Genomic DNA, 20,705 nt, shown 5'->3' with positions numbered 1-20,705 from the left:
AATCAAAAAAGAAGAATGATGAATATCTAATCATGACCTATGGGAAATAGGGTTTTATAAAGTATATTATAAAGGTACCTGAATTGATACCAGGGAAGGCTTATCAGAGAGTGATACTTGAGCTGGGCTCTGAAGGATGAGTAGGAGTTTGTTAGGTGAAAATGGCCGAGAAGCAAAAGGAAAGCGAGTATTCCAGGCAAAGCAGACAGCATCAGTGTAACCTTGTGATCCAAGGGAGAAATCCAGTGAGGCTGGAATATAGAGCATCAGAGAGAATACAAGATGAACCTGGAAAGGAGGGCCCAAGGGAGACCAACAGAAGGCCATGTGAGGGACTGCAGTCTTACCCCTGAAAAAGTGAAAGACAATTAGTGGATATAAACTGGAGGATAACACAATCGGATTTGCGCACTAAAAAGACGCCCTTTCATCAATGACAAGAGCAGAGAATGATACAAAAGCGGTCAGAGCAGAAGGTGAGATGTGGTGGTGGCTTGGATTAAGATAATGGCTGTGGACGAATTCAAGACATTCAGGATGCAAGTCAGTAGGGCTTGGTGACAGGTGGGTGTGGAGTTGAAGGAACAAAGAAAACACAAAGGATGACTTGCCCAACCAGATAGATGGCGGTGTCATTTGCTGAAATAGGTGACCTCAAAGGAGAGCGAGGTCTGGGGAAATATTTTAAAGGTTTTGGATATGTTGAAGTGCCTTTGAGAAGAGGAGGTATCTCATGGGAGCTAGCTAAATGGAAGTGGCGCTCAGAGGGAAACCAAGTCTAAGAATGCAAAAGAAAAAGAACGATGAGTTTTTGGTGAAGGTACAGGAGAAATACTTTGGAAAGGAATGACAGATGAAAAGTGAAAAAACAGTTGTAAATTGAGAAGGACTTAACACAGTGAACATACTTTATAATGCTAATACTGGAAAATAACAATTTGTTTATGAATAGTAGAAATAGTAAATAAGAGTTTGGGCTTAGTGAACGAATGGCATTAAATCAAACAACATAGCAGAGTCAAAACTTCTGGTCATTGGCACTAATCCCTGTCTTTTAGGAAGGGGGTCATTGAGATCCAGTGGGGAGGAATCGTGTGTGAAACAAAAGCTGTATAAGGCTTTGAGGGGGGTGGGAAGAAGAAGGCACACGGAGCCTATGAAGCTCCCCATTATGAAGATGATCACAATGAGTTACTCTCAAGAGTTTCTGTCAAAAGGAATCATTTTACTCCTTGCCATTTTAGAACCAACACATGAGCATGTGCAAGACCAGGAAGTTTCACTATAAGAGGACGGTTAAGTAAACTCATGCTGAAGCCAAAATCATGTATGAATTTTAATGGAATTACGGGTATTCAAGTAGAGACAGTTTTTACTTCACACATATGCAAATTTATACTAACACTTTACTAAAGAATGCAAACCACAAATAAGTTTTGACTTTACTAGAACAGCAAACATTTGTTTAAAAAGGAAAACAAAAGTAAAAGTTGGTCTAGACCTCCGGTTCTTAGGCACAAAGAGCTATCTCGCGTCTTTAAAAATGTCTGTATTTTTTTGGTATTTCAGCTAAAATTTTCCTTACTCTGTTTAAACTTCTAACCTTAAGAATCAAAGAATTCTATAGATTTTCTTACACAAACCAAGGTGGGAGTTGGTCTTTTTATATGTTACATGTTCCTTAAAATATGAGAAACAAAGCCCTGTGCACTGCTTTCTCATTTTTTTTTTTTGAAGATATAAATTATTCAATCCCTTCTTGGCTTTAGAAGTTTCACTCTTTCCTGTATTGCAAGAGTGAAATATTACTGAAAAATAGGTTGTGTGACATGAGCTATGTAGCAAAGTATAGACTTATGTAATAAATGGAAAGAACTCCAAAATAATCACTTTTACATTTGATGCAAGGTGGACAGAGAGCCTTGTACAGAATTCATGTCAGATTTCACATCAGAGACTTCCTGATCTTTGCTGTTCTAGTACATAATTTTTTTTCAAATATCCTTTAGGGAAAAACTACTCATTCTTAAACTGGTCCAGCACAAAAAGATAATAAGCAGCAGCTCATTAGAGAACTCTATGTAAAAATCATTATCAGCATTCCCTATAAGAAGTAAACAAAATAAAGCTTGAGAAAACAAAATTGTTATTATATGTATGCTTTTTTAGATTTTCCCCCATACTAAGGATGATGTTGAGGGCCAGTTTTAGGATATTTACTGAGCATCAAGTTGCTTGGGAATGAATAAATAAATTTATGTAAGACACTGACAAAGTATATCTTCCAAATCTTTGGCATACAAGGTCTAGAAAGAAGACTGGTTGGCAACAACCTTTTTCAGACCTCAATGCTGCCAGTATGTTGGTTTTTTTCATACAAAAAGCACTCATCAGGTGCCTGTGTTCAGCATCCAGGCGACTTCAGTGTCAAGACAAGATCTAACAATGGTAAAATAAGATACTGATACATCATAACTTAATAAAAACAATCTTGAATTCATATGCTTTTTAAAATATTTCAGAATGAATTTCAGGATATTTTAATTAACAGCCGTCAAAAGGAACATTATGCACATATTTAACAAGGGTGATAATACTGCATCAAAAATATTTATTGAAAATTTTGAATGAAGGAGCCACAAAATAACTCAGCATGGAAAGAGACATCCTGGAGTTAGACTTAGTCAGAACCAGACCTAAATTCTCAGCAGCAAGCAGGAGACTCAGAAAATGCTGACTTTAATTACAAACTTTATTTGTCAGTACAATTCACAGCTTATACATGGTGCAATCCACCATACGATCTTTCAGAACAGTTATTGAGGAAATGGATGTAGCTTTCTTTCTAAAAGAGCCTGACCTTCTAAAATTTCAGTTAGAATTTTTTAAGTTTATAAAAGTACCTTTAACAAGTTAATTGAATATTTACATTTTTAGCTTAAATTTAAATTTTGGAAAATAAGCATCTATTGTTTCTTTCTTTTTTTCTTTAAGATCCTGGGCTTATTATTAAGACTCTAATATGAATGCCACCTATTTAGCTACCCCCCAACAGTAAAACAAATGTTTTGCAATTATGTTTAGGGAAACCATTTTCTTTCTGCATTTTCAAAATTATATATACAATGTACAGCAGATCTATGTATGAAAATAAAAGAAAGAGTAGCAATCTATTAGGTGCCTTTACTGAATTTCCTCTGAATTTTGGAAACATCCAAAGAGTTACAGGCTATAAAATTAAACTAAAAAGGATTATCAGCCTTTTCTATAAAAAAAAAAAAAGAGAAACAAACATCTCTCAAGATTTAAATTGTGCTATAACAGCTTTTTCTCTAATGCCAGAGATGAGTTATGCCTGCAGTCTGCACTTTCCTTGGGCAAAAATCACAGTGGTCCCAGCTCCCACTTCAATAACAAGGCCAGAGGCACACCCGCGGGAGGTTAGGCCCGTGCCCAGCCCTGCCTGTGAGCCCCTCGCCCTGCCCCCGCCTGGCAAAAGTCACCCAAGGAAAAAAAATCATATAAGCCTTTCATACAACAAAAAGCAAATCGATGCTGGCAGTATAATATTTATTAGCAAATGCTTGTAACACACTGTTTTGCTACCTTCTTTTCATCAGAATGGTAATTCACACCAATTTTCTTGTTGCCTCCAATAATATCCATTTGTTACCGTTTTCTTCTTTCCGCTTTCATTCATATATATATATATATATATATATATATATATATATATATATTTTCTTCTTCCACCTTTAAAAATGTATAGTTATTAATAAATGATAACTTCCAAATACTGCCAGGGAAAAAGAGACCAGGAGCAGCCAATTTTACCGACTGGGTAATCATTACACTGTATAAATGTACCGCTGGTACCTGAGTCAAATAAATAACTCAGAGGGGCCATCTGGGCACCTCCTTCCTCTGCAGTGCCTTTTACGCTAGGGTTTCTGAGTGTTGCTTCAAATTTGGCATCTACTCCTTCTTCGGGAATCATCACTTCAGTCATTTACACACTGTTTCCAGCAAGGTATGGTATTCAAATAGGATTCCTGGGGTAAAGGACTGCAGGTGAGCCTAGGGGTGGGGCGGGGAAGGAGAAACCACACATTAGCTAGAGAGGTTCTGTTTCTTCCTAAGATAAGGCACTGACAGAAAATTTCTTAGGTAAAAGGCTGCATAAGAATCCCTTGCCATTTACAAAAAGAAATGTTGTCTTCCATAAGTGGTCCATATCTAGGCTCAGTTAGGTAGACCCTGAAAAGTTAAGGGCTGATCCCTCGAAGCTACATTATTACCAGGAACAATTATAATTCATTCTGAAGCCTTGTGGCACATTAGGGGAAAAAGAAGAAAAACAGTCTGGGCACAAAAAGGCATCAGACATCGCTTGTTTTATTCCACTGGTCAAAGAAAGTGGACCGTTCAACAAGCATCATCAAAAAGATAGTGCTGGCTCAGAATTCCAGATTCTCTCGGTGGTAGATGGCCATGATGGGTGTATCTCTTTTTCCCCCCTTTGGAGTTCATGCACAATTTTAAAAATGCTACCAGCAACAGTCTTAAAGAGCATATAGAAGTCCTCACCTATGGCTATGCCTAAGGCTCTTCAAAGAGAAGGCTACTTAATATTCTCAATAACAGCAATCTCCTCGCCTGCACAGTGTGGCGTCAATCCATTCAAATAGATACTTTCAGTTTTCAGTAAAGGAGGCAAGACATCCCTCTCGCTGGCTAGGTGGTTCACGGACAGGGTCCTCCTACAAGGTGTCAGCTCCTGGTTGTGGTTCCCGGCCAGTTCTGCGGAGAGCTTCCGCTTAATGGAGGTGGCGCGCTGAAACTTGTCATAAATCTCCACGCTCAGCCGCCTCCTGGTTTCCTTGAACTCGGCCGTGACGTTGGCTGTCCACTCAGCAGCATGGGCTCTGAACTCTCCCACCTGGAGCATACAGGCAGAGACAAGGCAAAGAGAAACCAACAGGACAGTCAACGTGTGTGCTTGGCCTCCTGATCTGGTTGGATTTGCCGGGGGGATGGTTTAAAAGAAGACTAGCCTGTTGTCATACTGGAGGCCTGAGAATTATGTAATGAGGTCAGGTGTGCAGAGCCAAATAGCATTTTACTTAGATACAGCTCTAGAAAGGAATCTGTGAACTTACACTCTTTCAATCAAATTATATTAGAAGTATGAAATGCGCTTGTTTTTTTGCACACAAATCCTGCTGTTGAAACTTCTAAAGCTGTTCTCTAAAAAAAGAAGCATTCTCTAACCTTTTAAAACTTTGTGCTATTTTTTTCATCTGTAATTTCAAGAAGTCTTTGGGTACAGACAAGGCAATAGAAACAGCAGGGCTGAAGAAAAGCCTGGACTATGACCCCAAGTGACCCCGCTGGTTCTGACAGCACTGAAGCTGCTTGCATGGGATGTAAATTCACATTTTAGAGGCCAGAATTGGTGTGCGCGGCAACTTCGGACCCAACCCCGTGGGGCTCAGTTAGGGAAGCTCTGTTTACTAAACAAGCACTAGAATATCTTGGTTTTGCCTTCAGGGGAAGCAAATGAGAACCAGCAAGTCCACTGTGAGACCCGTTTTGGAGAACAAGTAAGTCCAAGGAACTGTTTCTCAGCACAGGCCTGGGGAACTGGTACAGTGGGTCACTCAGCCTGTCTGGGCTCTCATTCCCTCAGCTGCATTTAGAACAGGCATCTTCGCAGCACACACCTACCAGCACAACTGGGCTAAAGGGCTTCATCCCCCGCTGCCCCCACCCCCGCCCCCCTGTAAGAGCCTGTGGAGTTATCGTTGCGCACTTGCCTTTTAAGGGTTAAAGAAAAAATATTGCCAAGGCTTAAACATGTGCATAGTGTTTTCTCTGACCTCTATAAACTTATGTCTGCACTCTCGGGGCTTAAATAGAACAATGACTAACCCCCTGGAAAATGCTATAATCCTTTCCTTAACCACCTAGGCTTCAACAATCTAGACTTGCTGCTAAAGCATCTCCACTCTGGAACAACTCCCCCATTCCCTCTGTGCTGGCCTTTCTGCTTTCAGCCTAGGGAGTCCCACTGAATTCATTTTTTAAATTTTTTAAATTGATTGTACTTACTTATTTCTTGAGAGAGGGGAAGGGATGGAGAAAGAAATGGAGAGAAATATCAGTGTATGGTTGCCTCTCATGCGCCCCCTACCAGGGACCTGGCCCTCAACCCAGGCATGGGCCCTGACTGGGAATTGAACTGGCAACCCTTTGATTCACAGGTCGGCACTCAATCCACTGAGCCACACCAGCCAGCGCTGAACTCATTTTTTAAGCAAATAGCTATAGCTGTTTCCTTTTTGTTATTTTAATCTGTTGATTTTTTTGCTTTAAACTTTGATATGAGGAGTGTAACTGTTGGTTTCCGCTGCAGCCTGACTGTTAGTGCCCTAGCCCCCTAAAATCCATATGCTGAAATCCAAACCCCAAAGGTTGGATGGTTTGAGGAGGTGGGGGCCTCTGAGAGGTGATTAACTCATGAGGGTGGAGCCCTCATGAGTGGGATGAGTGCCCTAATGAAAGAGGCTCCAGAGAGCTCCCTCGCTCCTTCCTCTGTGTGAGGACACAGCTCAAAGGCTCCAGCAGCTCAGCCATGCCGGTGCTGCGATCCTGGACTCCTAGCCTCCAAACTGTGAGAAATAAATGTTTGCTCTTCATAGGCTACCCAGTCGGTGGTATTTTGCTACAGCAGCCTGATCAGACTAGATCAGTTTCTAAATATTTATGCTGAAGATTTAAATTATGAGAGGGGATATCTGTGTACATATATTTCAATGTGACATGTACACATATATACTTGGATAATCATAGATGGGAATGTGTGTGTGCACAACAAAATGGAAACCGTTCCAATATCTCTGGGAGGTAGCACAGAGCAGATCAGCTCTTTCTCATCCATCCATAATTACATATACACACACATCTGATCTCCTTTTTTTATTTTAAAGAGGCCTTTTATTTTCTGCTTGTATTCTCCTAACAAGAAAAAACTGCTTGTTATCTGCATCTGGTTTTGAAAAAAGCAAAGCTGGAAAAATGGAAACTTTGTGGTACATGTAATTGGCAACATCAAGCATTCCTTAATCACTGAGGCAACTGCAAGGGAACCTGCAGAAGAGAGAGCAATTTCACACAGACAATAGCTTGGTGGCCACCAGAGGGAAGGGGATGGCAAAGGACAGCCAAGGGCAAAGGGCGCCAAATAGATGGTGATTTGACTTTGGGGGGTGGGCACATAGTGAAACATACAGATCATGTATCACAGAAATGTGCGCTTGAAACCTATATGGCCCCATGAACTAATGTCGCTCCAATAAATTTAATAAAATAAAAATAATAAAAATATAAAATATCAAAAAAATAAATTTATAGCAATTTAGCCTGAAGCATCTCACTGCTCCTGTAAGGGACCCTGTCCCACTATACTTAGGAATGGGAGAGGTTATTGAATGTTTAATTCTGCGTTTCAGGGACTCTCTGGCTAGAAAAGTATAGGCCATATCACTCAGAGTAAGAAACACCTAATCATCCCAAACACATTTATCAATAACTTCCCCCCACAACCATTTGTGTTCTTTTCCTGTTTACCACTCTGCCTTTCAATTTGGATTACGGGTTCTGGAGTTCAGAGCCTGTACTTATTCACTGGTGTGTCTGGTGCAGAGAGAACCCTCAGTAGAAACTTGCTGAAGTGCACTGAATTCACAAATGAACACTACCTATAAAGTTTTGAAATATTATTTGTAATACACAAAGTTAAGAGAATCAGTTGCTTCTCTACCAGTTTCAGTTTAATTTTAAAGATGTATAATTCCAGCCATCTTAAAGATTGTGCTCAGATACATACAGAAAACCTAACTGATAAGGTCGTGAATAAAAGTTATTTTCAAACATGTTATTAAATGCTCCTAGTTTACACTGCAAGCAGATAATCCTAAATGGTGTGATATTTGTACTTTACAATAAAACAATAATTATTAATGAAAAAGTTAAATATCCCACTGACTTTTATTTTCACCTTACCAATGATTTTATAAGAAAGGAATTACCCTGTTTTACTTGAGAATTCAGATATTTCTAAATGTAAAAAGAACAAAGGTTCATATACTCTTTTCTAATGTGAGGTTTTCCTAGTAGTGAGGTTAAAGGGAACAGGAGAGGATCTACATTTTTTGTTTAAATAAGAGCCTGGGAGAAGAACAAGAACCAGCTACTACATTCAGTTTCTTCCCACATAGAAGTGATTACCAAAAACAGTCGCCACCGGCCCAGAAGACAGTCATCTGAGGAAGCCCCTCCACCACATCTCCAGTCTTGGGCGCTGTTAGAGCTGATGGACCTAAAACGAGCTCTACTCCATGGGTTATATTCTAGTTACCAGCCTTTACCACCATGACCGGAAAGGCTACTGACATTTCCTAGCTTTGCCTCCCCTTTTCTTTGGAAATGGTCTCTTTTTTTTTTTTTTAACCTTAAAAACGTCTTCTTAGTAGTCATAGTAATAGACTTTGCTTATCCAAAATTCAAATGTTCATCTACTTACTTGCAGATTTTCTATCTCCTCTACCTAGAATTGAAGTTCTATGTGTCTCCTCAGCACCTAGAATGTACCTGGTGCGCAAAAGACTTCTAACAAAATAGCTGTTAAATGAATAAACATATTGCTGACGATGCATGTTCTCTGTAATTTCGCACCTCAATGATACAATTAGCAATAGTGTGGCACATACCGCCAAATGGTTTTCTTCTCTGTATACTAATTCTCTTCCTCCTTCATTTGATTATTGTTAATATTTTTCAAAAGTTGTCTTATAACCAACACACTGTTTTGCAAATGGCTCTCCCCTCAACCAACTTGAGTCTTTTTCTGCCTGTTGGCACCCATTATCCTACCTTGCAGTCATGCCAGCTGCCTAGCATTCCACAGGATGGACACCACATGCTACTACTGAAGGGCTTTTGGGTGGTTTTTGTTGTTGTCATTGGGTGTTTGTTTTGTTTTGTTGGCTATTGATACTAAAACTTCAGTGAATATTCTTGGATCCATGTCTTTGCTAATGCGTCCAAGTGTTGCTAGAAGTAGAAATGCTGGTTCAAAAGACTAATACTTTCAGATTTTGAGGACCCTGAAATTTCTAATTCTGACTGGTTTCAAACTCAGGGTTTTCAGTAGCCCCAGTATTTCTCCCTTCTGGACACTCAGGTGACCTCTGTCTTTTCACAGACAAAGAGCATCTGATTATAGGTGCCTGCCTAGAAAATTCTTTAAATATTTTAATCATTGCAATTTTAAATTTAAGTGGTCAAGATAAACTGGGCAAAGAATAAAAATCTTCCTTAGACTTGATTTGAATTTTCTCGAAAAGCAAGTTTCACAAAGCCACCACGATCCCTTGGGTCGCACTAATGACACACACACAAAGCTTTCTGTAGAGCCACGTGCTTCTACAAATTAGTGATTCCTGCAAATTAGGAAAAGGCTGAATGCAAGGGAAGCTCAGACTTGTCTGAGTCCATAAACTTCTTTAATTTCTTATCTTTAATTGCGCTCACTCTCTGGAAGTGTCTGGTATTCTTACCCACTTTGGGGGACGTGTTTTTTCTAATTTCTCTAGCATTCCCAAGGGTGGAAAGGTAAGCTCTGTAAGTCATGAGGGTTGTAGCTGAAAAAGTCAGGAACCAGGAAGGGAGGAGGTCAGCAGAGGTGGGGAGGAGGGGCGAGAGCCTCCAGTTCCAGCTCTATTGCTCACATTCTGGGTGACCACGGGCAAGCAGTTGTGCCTTTTTTGAGCTTCAGATTCCTTATCTATGAAATAAGGATGATAATAATCTATCTTACCGAAGAAACAAGTGATGTATGTGTACATCAAAATGTAAAAAGCTATACAATGACTAATTATGATAATAAGATTGTTGGTGATGTTATGGCTTGCCACAGGTATTTTTAAGAGCCTAAAGGAGAGGGCCAGATACGGAATAAGTGATATAAAATTGCAAAAAGGGGACCCGCCACCGTGGGATATAATTCATAGGCTCGAAGATTCCAGTGGCAGCATGGCCTGAGGTCTCCTTGCAGGTCACACGAGAAATGCAATGGATTGCCTAACCCTTGAGTTACGCAGCGGGTGATGTATTTTATCAGACAAAGGAAGGCCATGGCAAAAGAAAGTTTATATTTACCTTATACTCATTACATAACTGGAATAATAGTGAAAAATATAATAATGAATTATACATACAACTCAATAAACATTTACTCATAATAAAAAGGACCCTCGTTTTTAAAACAGGCCTATGCCAAATGAGGATGGTTTTGCAAAATGTGCTAGACATACTGGATGGTACACAAAGTGATTTTAACTAGTACATGAACACATTTGTCTTAATAGGTTGAATATTTAACATTTAAAAATACATATGTAAGAAAACAAGCAAACAAACAGGTTTATGTCATGGGATCGCATAAAATTTTCTATGTAAATGATGAGGTCTGTCTGGAAAAAGTCTAGCCATTGTTAATATAACAAGAATGGTTTGCATGACGTTGATGTAACCTGGCAGCCAAGGAGAGTGGACTGGAATGGGCATGCATGAACAATGACGACTTCATTGTACTGGTCAGTAGGGGTGGTAGACACTGTTGAGTGAGCATGTGTACTGTGTGGTTGTCCCATTCAAAATGACACAGTAGAGCAATGAATCAGCATCACGTTTTTCATTAAGCTTGAACATTCCTCCACAGAAACTATTCGGATGATTCAACAAGGTCACAGCTCTGGGCAGCTGGTGACTGGCAGCTTCATCACAAAAATGGGCCCACTCATGCATCCCATCTCATGCAGAGTTTTTTGGTGAAACATTGAATCACCCAGGTGACTCAGCCCCGCTAGAGCCTAGATTTGGCACCCTGTGACCCCTGGTTTTTCCCAAAACTAAAATCACCTTTGAAAGGGATAAGGTTTCAGACTGTTGGTGAGATTCAGGAAAACACGGTAGGGCAACTGATGGCGATTGGAACTGTGTGAGGTCCCTAGGTGTCTACTTTGAAAGGGGCTGAGGCATCATTGTCCTGTAAATAATGTTTCTTGTACCTTGTATCTTCTTTAATAAATGTTTCTATTTTTTATAAGTACATGGCTGGATACCTTCCGGACAGACCTCATATATAGTACCTACTGTGTGCTGGTCATTGCTCTTTTAAAAAAAAAGTTAGCTAATTTAATTGTAATAACAACTCTGTGGGGAGAATTCTATTATGTTCCTCCATTTCACAGAAGAAGAAACTGAAGCTAGAGAGGTTAAAAAACCTAAGACACCCAATGTATATATAGCAAAGCCTGGATTCAAACTGGGAGGTTTAACTCTCGCATAGTGTTCTGTCTCACCAGTAAAGATTTACTAATTCTAAGGACGAAATATCTTTTGGTGAGTAGAAGGAAAATTTACACGATATGGAAATGCATCCTATAGCAGGTAATATTAGGGTGAGGATAACTGCTATATTAATCCAAAGAAACCGGGAAAAACAAAAATTGACACATAACAGTATGCACTAGGGCTACTTAACTAAACCACTAATGGTATCTGTTCCCTCTCTATTGTGCCCTTATTTTCTACTGTTCTTTATGATACTAGATTTAAGAAACATAGTGCTCAAACTCAAAGCTTAAAAATAAGGAAAAAAAAGAGAAAAAGGTTTTAAAAACCAAACCAAGACCATCAAAATAAACATAAATTTCTTATTCCTATTCCTTAAAGAGAAATCCTGACCTTACTGAATAGTGATGTGTTCATTACTGGTCAAATAACACAATGTCCTAAAAAACAAATTCATATCCCTTAATGATGATAAAATTGTATGTTCAAACCCTGAAGGTGCTCTTTCCTGTCTTCAAAGAAATTTAGAATTCATCCTTATGCATTAAAATACTTTTTCATTGGATTTTTATTTTTAAAAAATTTTTCAATTACTTAAAAGTATCTCATTTCCCTAATGCTAATCAATCTACACCACTTCACTGAGGACCCAAATTGAGCAAAAATAGCTCCTTGAAGGATTACAATGAATGTTCCTGCAGATCATGCACTTGAGTCAAAGAAGAGACCTCCCCCTGGACTCCATGTACAGTTGACTTTCAGAGCCCCAGGCGATCTGAAAGGGAGAGAATGGAGTGCTACCGTCGCTTGCCCTCTAAACTCTACTGGAACTGCTCTCATCTGTGTCATTAAACTCAGTGGATCATTCTCTGTCCTTATCCCTGCTGACCTTTACAGCAGCAAATAGCATCTCTCTCCGGCTACACCCTCCCTCCCAATCAGTTTTCGCTCTTAGTTTCCAAATCAGCACACTCTCATGGTGTTCTCTTACCAATCAGGTTAATTCTTCTCATCAACTTTGCGAGCTCATTTCCTTTTACTCTCCTCTTAACTACCTTTGTTCCTCATTTCCCCTGGATGATCATATCTTCCAATTGTTTCAATTGTCATCTATTGGCTGATGACTCCCAAATCCATAGTCTAGGTCTTATCTCTCTATTGAATTCTGAGTCTGTATAAGTGACTTCTTATTAAGCATCTTCACTTTAGATGACTTCCAGGCATCTCAAAGTCAGCATATCTCCAAGTTAAAACATTTAACTTCTCAAAACTGTTCTTACTTTATTTCTTGTAACAGTGATTAGCACCATTAACCACTAACTTTTTCATGTTGAAATTCAATATCATCCTTTATTCTTCCTCTCACTCAATCTCTCATCAAATCAACCCCGAGTCTTGCTGATTTACCTCTTCTCTCAATTCCTTCACTACTCTCCATTCCCATTGTCACCAGTGTGGTCTTGTCCACCATTCGGTCTCATGTGTATCACAGCAGCAGCCTCCTCACCAGACTTGGGGACTTAATGACATCCATCTCCCTCAAATGTAGTCTCCACACAACAGGTGGTATGCCCCCATAATAAAAACGAATCGATCAAGTACTTTTCTGGCATAAAGCTGTTCAATAGACTCCCATTTTATTTAGAATAAAGTCCAAACTCTTTAAAGGGTTCCTATGTGCTACCTACTCGTTCAGTCTCAATTCTAACTGCTATCCCTCTCAGAGCCTACTCTTGGGAGCCATCCTGAACATGTCTTAATTCTTACTAAATGCCACTCTTTTGCCTTCACTCATTCATTACTTATTACCCTCTCTGCCCAGAACACTGCTTCCCAGTCTGTCCCTAGTATGCTTCCTACTCCTGCTATACGAGACATCCTCTAGGAGACATTCTATAACCCACTAGGCTGCACCAGGGTCTTTTGCTATTTGCACTGACAGTGATGTACTTCCCTTGCACAATTTATGTCATCTACTAGTTTAATTGCTTTGCTGGTTTCCTGGCAGAAGAGAGGATATGCCTGCTATATCCTATTCAGTATTTCCAGAACCTAAAAGAGCGTATGCAGTGAAAATGTGGTACTTGTGGGATGAATGAATGAATGACAAGCAAAACAAACATGTTTTGGATACACGTGTCAGTAAAATGAGTGTTTCTAGGTGACTCTGATGGAATAATTCTGTTTCTCTTGGGAGACAGATGCAGCCACGTCAATTCATAGTAAAAGTCTGAAGTAGTTTCTTCAAACATTTTAGTCTTTGTGGAGCCTCCTCACCATTTTAAGAAGACTATGATGCTGCTATTATTTGATCCTCAAAATGAAGAACATCATGTCTGTTGCCTACATCTTTCAAACCAAATTCCCTTTTCTTTCCCTTCTCCCTACCAGCCCCTAACCTGCTTCCTCATTCCCACCATTGTGCATGACAATGCTTGATTAGGCTGTCTGGAACCTGGGCGTCCTATGGAACGTGACTTTTAAAGAAGCATTAACACTGTCAGTTTAGAAGAACCACTAACGTATATGTCAGCAATCATGAACACTTATTAAGCATCTAATAGCTTTTCAAAGTAGCAAAGTCTCATAATGACAGAGGTGTAGTATTTGCCCACCCGATAGTGGGTTCAAATCCTACAGTCCTCAGGTTCTCTAGGTATCTCAGATAATACAAAAGGCCCTGAAAATCATAGCAAGATAAGTTAAAAACAAGTGCTTTCCGTATACTGACTCTTTTGGGGCAAGTTTCCTATCACATAAAGTTGATAGGATGGCCTAAGAAAGATAAAAGTTCACTATTCGAGAAACTTGTAATTTATTAAGTTTCTAGGGAGCTCTTTTGTATCCAGACAGAGTATTTATCCCTCCATTGACTCCAATCAACCAACAACTTGGCAGGTTTCTTAAGGGTGACGATCACCGTCCTATTTCCTATCAAGTTTACCCTTCCTTCCCACCCACTCACATCTGAGCATCTTGGGCAGTAATGTCAGCAAGAGTAATTTAATAAAGAGTGTAGTTTTCCCAAGTAGATGGTAAACTTAATGACAGAGCCTGTGCAGCCTGTTTATTTTTCCTCCTCATAAAGGTACTCAACATGGTAATGGGAATAAACTAGAGTCCTGGTACTTTCCGACTGACCAGTAAGAAGTCTGGGTCCGCTGCTGACAGAGCCCCTTCCTGTGCAAACGCGCTCAGGAGCCCTCATATGAGGCTATTTGCATATGTTCTATATCAGGGAGAAGATTTATAAACCAATTTTTAAAATCACTAAAATGTTCATACCCTTTGAAAAAAGTAAGTAATTCATAGAAATTTATTCTGAGCAAGAATTTCCACCAAGGGAAACAGTAAGAATATGGGAAGATATTCTCGGAATCACATTTTCAATAGCATAATATTGAAATTAATAAATATCATTTAAGAAATCAGTGTTTAGAGGAGTCAATCAGCTATAGAAACTATTTTCTACTATTCTGATTGTGATAAGTAAAGTGATAAAAAATAAAATTATATTTTTATTCTGATAACTATATAAATAAATGAATGCATACGGGCAAGGATATTAAAAGTAAAATATGTAAAAACATAAAGTTTGGATTTCAAAACTCACCTACTGACTATCTCTTATGTACCAAACCTGGGGATTAATGCTGACTTTTCTTGAGTTGCAGAAATTTTTGAGGAGTTTTTTTTTTCCTTTTGAACCTCCCCTTACTGACATTATAACATTACCCATGCAGATTTGGTACGTGGCATATCCAGCCCTGAATCAGCCTTATGAGGGCACAGTTCTCTATGGAATGCTATTTACTCGCTCAACACACATGTCAGAATTAGACTGCAATTTCCACTGACGGTGTTTCTTATCCAGATACCTAAGTAAAAAATAATACCTTGAAAGAGTCTTTAATTTTTAGTGACATTAAAAAAATGACAAAAATTGTGAGTCTACAAAATGAAAAAGGCAACCTGTGGAATAGGAGAAAATATTTGCAAATCATATATCTGGTTAGTAGTTCATATCCTCAATATCAAAAAAAGAAGAAGGAGGAGGAAAGGGAGGGGGAGGAGGAGGAGGAGGAGGAAGAAGTAAGAAGAAGAAAGAAGAAAACAAACAATCCAATGTAAAAATGAGCAGAGAATCTGAATAGACATTTTGCCAAAGACATACAGAGAGCCAATAGGTACATGAAAAGGTGCTCAGCATCACTAAACTTCAGAGAAATGTAAATCAAAACCACAATGAGATGTCACCTCACACCCGTTAGAATGGCTATTATTAAAAAATAAGAAATAACAAGTGTTGGCAAAGATGTGAAAAATAGAGAACCCTTATGCACCGTTGGTGGGAATTTAAATCGGTGCAGCCACTATGGAAAACAGTACAGAAGTTTCTCAAATAATTAAAAATAGAACTACCACATGACTTGGCAATTCCTTCTCTGGGTATTTATGCAAAAAATAAAAACCCTAACTCAAAAAGATATATGCACCCCCATTTTCATTGCAGCATTATTTACAATAGTCAAGACACAGATACCATCTAAGTATCTACCAATGGATGAAAGCATAAAGAAAATGTTATACACACACACACACACACACACACACACGCGCGCGCGAATGGAATTTTAGTCAGCCATAAAAAGAATAAGATCTTGCCATTTGCAACAACATGGTTGGACCATGACGACATTAATTGAAATGAGTTGGATACAAAAAGACAAATACAATATGATCTCATTTATATGTGGAATCTAAAAAAAAAAAGCAAGAAAGCTCATAGATACAGAGAACAGATTGGCGGTTACCCGAGATGGGGGATGAAGACAAGGTGAGCAAAATAGATGCAGGTAGTCAGGGAGTCAAAAGATACAAACTTCCAGTTATAAAATAAATAACTCATCGGGATATTAACATACAGTATGGCAATTATCATTAACATACTGTATTACATATTTGAAAGTTGCTAAGAGAGATCTTAAGAGCTCCCGTCACACACACAAAAACTTATGTAACAAGGAAAAAATTATGGAACAAGAAAAATGTGAAGAAAGGTGTTGACTTATTGTGGTGATCATTTTGCAATACATACTAATATAGAATCATTATACTGTACACTGTAAATAAATCAAGGTTCTATGTAACTAAACCTCAATTTTAAACATCCTGAAAATATGACTGAGAATGTTTGAGGCAGTATTTCTGAATTGTATCTCTAATATACTGAAGTATAATTCATTCTACTTTACACTGAGGTGCGATGAAAGATAATTCCCTGTCCTGATTTTTTATTCGTTCATGATTTCACTTCTGAAAGTCTCCTTATTTCTACTGCAGGTCAGTCTTCATGGGAGTCGTCTTAGTAACAGAAAGTGTAACGCGACCTCCAGAGAATTTTCAGTGCTTTCAGTTTGAAAACTTTTTAAATAATGCGGGTTTTTTAAATGCTTGGTCTTTATCAGCCGCATTGCTAAGGTTATTTTTCTCCTAAGAACTCTATGAAATGCCAGCAGCATATCATGCCAAGAGAGTCAAGCGGATTCATGAGAAGTGCTTCCTTGTGTTTTCAATTTCCCTCTGATCTGTTCCTGAGCCATATTTCCATGACAGGAAGACATAATCCAACCCTGACTTTTGATAAAAGAATAAATTCCAAGAAGCATGTCATCTAAAAGTGTCTGCTCCAAACGGCAGAAGTCACTGTCTCCCCATCAGCTGGGATTGCCTGAAATGACACTGTTGAATATTAGCTATTATGTAATAGGCTGTACGATTTTAAACCATGCTGTCGCATGAGCCCTGTTTTCTACAAAATCTAACAAACACTCACCAAGAGGCTGAACATTATGCCATTTTTAACCCTGCTGCCTGATTTATCTGGATGCACCTGTGAAATCCCTCAAATTGAGAATAATTCTAATTTATTGGTAACTGTTGTATTTTGATCATTAATAGATAACTAACAGTCACAATTTGCTAATATTCTAAGTTGTCCGTTTCCAGAGATGACTATCCCAGCAACACTTTTCCACTTGCTTGCAGGCAGCTACCTTGCAGTGCAAATTTGTTGTCTGATTTGGAAATTCAGCAACAGCAGCTCTGCCTGTCCTTTGCAGCAAGATGGCAATTCAACGTTTCTTTCTCTCAGAGCACGTCCACCAATCCTTTCCCTTCACTCTCTGCCTTCTCATTCTCACTTACGTACAAGGCCATTATTTCTGGCAATCCTACAATCTTTAATAATCATTTTCTCCCTACAGGTCTTACCCTGCCTCATCTCTATTTTCTATTCTGACTCTAATTTTCCTTCTCATGTAGTTCTCAATTAACTATGAATAAGAATCCTGGGTTCTAGATTAGCTGGTTGTTTCATGGAGTCATAACTGGGTGAGGAATTCTATCTGAAACTCCGTAAGATTTTTTTCCAATTGTCAACAGTCAACTCAAGCACAGCAGTCCCCCCGGCTTGTCTGCGGTTTCAATTTCCTTAGTCTCAGTTATCCACAGTGAACTATGGTCTGAAAATATTAAATGGAAAATTCCAGAAGGAAACAACTCATAAATATGAAATTGGGTGCTGTTCTCAGTAGCACAATGAAAACTCCTGCTGACCCACAAGGGACCCCCAGCGTCTCCATGCTTGTAGACACTTTCCGTCCATTAGTCAGTCACTTAGTAGCCATCTCGGTTAGCTTACCGACTGTTGCGGTATCACAGTGTTGTGTCCAAGACACCTTTATTCTGCTTAATAATGGCTCCAAAGTGCATGAGTAGTTTAAACTTTACCTTAGGTACATATATATGGGGAAAAAACTGGTATATATGGGGTTCAGTACTAACTGTGGTTTCAGACATCTACTTGGGGGTCTTGGAACATATTTTCCATGAATAGGGGAGCTGCTATATTTACAGTACTTGGAAGAGCTTTAATTTTTCTTTAAAAGTATTCTATTTATATGCAGATCTCATCATTGTTTTTGACGTGGGCAGAATAAAATGGATATAAAGTCCTTTCCCTAAGGGACATTTTCAAGAGAACCTGAAGCAAAGCAGAGCATTTAGGATTTCATGGCCACTAAGTAACTCTCTTCACCAGGAATAGAACTGAAGGGGTTTTTCTCATCTTGGCCAATGCTGGTTCCTGTCCCTTTGACAGTGGGGTTTTAATTTACTTTTCTCTGATGTTTCTATACCTTGGTGACTGGAGAAAAGTTAAATATTGAAAGCAGGGAGATGAGTTGGAAACATTAAATCTGTAAAAATAATTTGAGGTCTGCTTTGCATTCTACTTTCAGAGGTTGCCTAGACTATAATTCCTGATAATTATCATTAATTCATTTTCTGAAGTATTGACATTTCATTGTACTGTTTAACTGTACTGGTAAAAAGAATAGTTCAAATTATTCTCTTTACCGACCAGGTTTAAAAAAAAAACCTAAAAGTAATTACTAAGTGCCACGTTATCTTGACAGAACAGTACATGATGTTTTTCTTTGGTTTTCAGGAAAGTATATGTAATATTCATAAGGGCTCCTTAATCTAAACTGCTTTTTTTAGTTACCAATTTCTCTACTTCTTATCATCACACATATTAACATATTGTATAAAGATTAAGCACAATAGTGTTAATAAAAACAATGTCAAAAAAATAATACTAAAATCAATACCATGATTTTAAAATACATTTCTTCTGAAAATGTGAAAGCGTTATATATCATGTTAATATGTTTATAGTCAATAATATTATAACTATCTATGGTGCCAGTTGAGGTACCAGAAATATTAAGGGAACGTTATGTAACTATATGATTGTCTAACCACTAAGCTGTATACCTGAAACCAATACGTAATTTTAAAAAGGAAAGAGAAGAAAAGATATATATACGTATGTATAATGAGAATAAAGCAATCACTGTAAGAGAAAGGAATTACAAATATAAAAATGCAGAAAACTAGAAGGAACTTATGCTAGATTGAAATTAGAGATATCAGTATGAACTCATGGTTTTCAAGGTATGTAGATATGAAATAAATATAGGTGGAAATGTACAGGTGCATAAATATAAAATATGTTCCTTAGCTCTGTCTACTTGGAGTACCAGCAAGCAGCAACAACCCCATTAGCAACAAACACCCAATTCTTCATTTCTAAATACGACCATCCAGTAAAAGAAACCATGATTCTTTGGAGAAATGAATGAGTCCAGGGGTGGGGCAGAGAAGTTGTTTAAGTTGAGCCTGGAACATCTTCCTGTGCCGGAAAGTAAAAAAAGTTCTCCCAAACTTTGGGGATATACCAGAAGGTCCAGAACCCAAAAGACAGCTTGAAGGCTCTCCATGGCCAAGGCAGGGACAATTTAAAGATCAAAATAAATGATGATTTTAACAGATTATAACCCACCGATTACAGCAGAAATCCATGAGTCTGTACTGATGTAAGTAAATAAAATTTAAATTGAGAGTTATGTGATGAAAGGAACCACCATAAAAATCTCAAAAGTACCTCCCCACAAAATATGTGTTAATTTTACAAAGCAACTTTACAGTGAGTATAAAACTAACTGCTTGGCCTTTCAACTATTTACCCTAAATTTATCAAAATATTTAAATCACACAGATTGATGCATAGATATCAAGTTCATTCGCTAAACTAAATGTGACTGTTTTCTAATTTCAAACCGTTAAATCCAGTTTGTGCTCTTGAGATGTAAGCACATGGGAAGTTCTATTGCAAGTGGTGCCAGAGACGTATTCTTTTTTTCTACGAAGTCAAAGGAAGAAGTCATATAAGTGCCTAGGGCTGAAGCAGTCCCCGATCAGGTGCACTGCCAGAATCAATGTCAGCACAAGTTATAGACGAGCAGCTGGAGAGTTTTGGAGTGAGAAGAGGAAGATGAGATGTGACTACTATGGGATGTGAGAAAAAAACAAGTCTTCATTTTGCTGTTCCTTGTTGCCATTGTTTTCAGAGGTCCATGCATTTAGCTCTGAATATATGCTCTATCCATTTAAAAGGATCATACTTAAACTTTGCAAATGAAATGTGGGGGGAAATATTCAATGTAGTCTATGCAGATCCAGGAAAATTTTATTTCCAACTTCTTTTTCAAAGGGGCAATTGCTTCCAGAAGTTTCTCTCACAGAGTTAACTCTCCCATGTAGAGTTGCTTGGGTGTGGGTGGTCAACATTTACAGAAATCCTCTGAAATAATTGACAACCCACAGTAGCGGTTCACTTTGACAAAGATGAAATGCAGGAAGGAGCAACAGCAATATAATGT

The 20,705-nt window shown here is 38.5% G+C and overlaps 1 protein-coding gene across 2 annotated transcripts in view; it reads right to left on the bottom strand.

The window, feature by feature from the left end:
- Positions 1-4,621: 4,621 nt before the first annotated feature.
- KCNK2 (potassium two pore domain channel subfamily K member 2) overlaps positions 4,622-20,705 on the bottom strand; it is a 90,590-nt gene continuing 74,506 nt past the window's right edge. For both annotated transcript variants that reach the window (XM_054587527.1, XM_054587528.1), the window contains one exon: positions 4,622-4,939. In XM_054587527.1, the coding sequence (XP_054443502.1) occupies positions 4,622-4,939 (318 nt within the window). The remainder of the gene's footprint in view (positions 4,940-20,705) is intronic.

Source organism: Pteronotus mesoamericanus, unplaced genomic scaffold (assembly GCF_021234165.1).
Source record: "Pteronotus mesoamericanus isolate MK-2021 breed Mesoamerican mustached bat unplaced genomic scaffold, CSHL_Meso_final scaffold_1186, whole genome shotgun sequence".
NCBI lineage: Eukaryota > Metazoa > Chordata > Mammalia > Chiroptera > Mormoopidae > Pteronotus > Pteronotus mesoamericanus.
The sequence above is the reverse complement of the archived record's forward strand: the minus strand, read 5'-3'. Positions and strand labels throughout refer to the sequence as shown.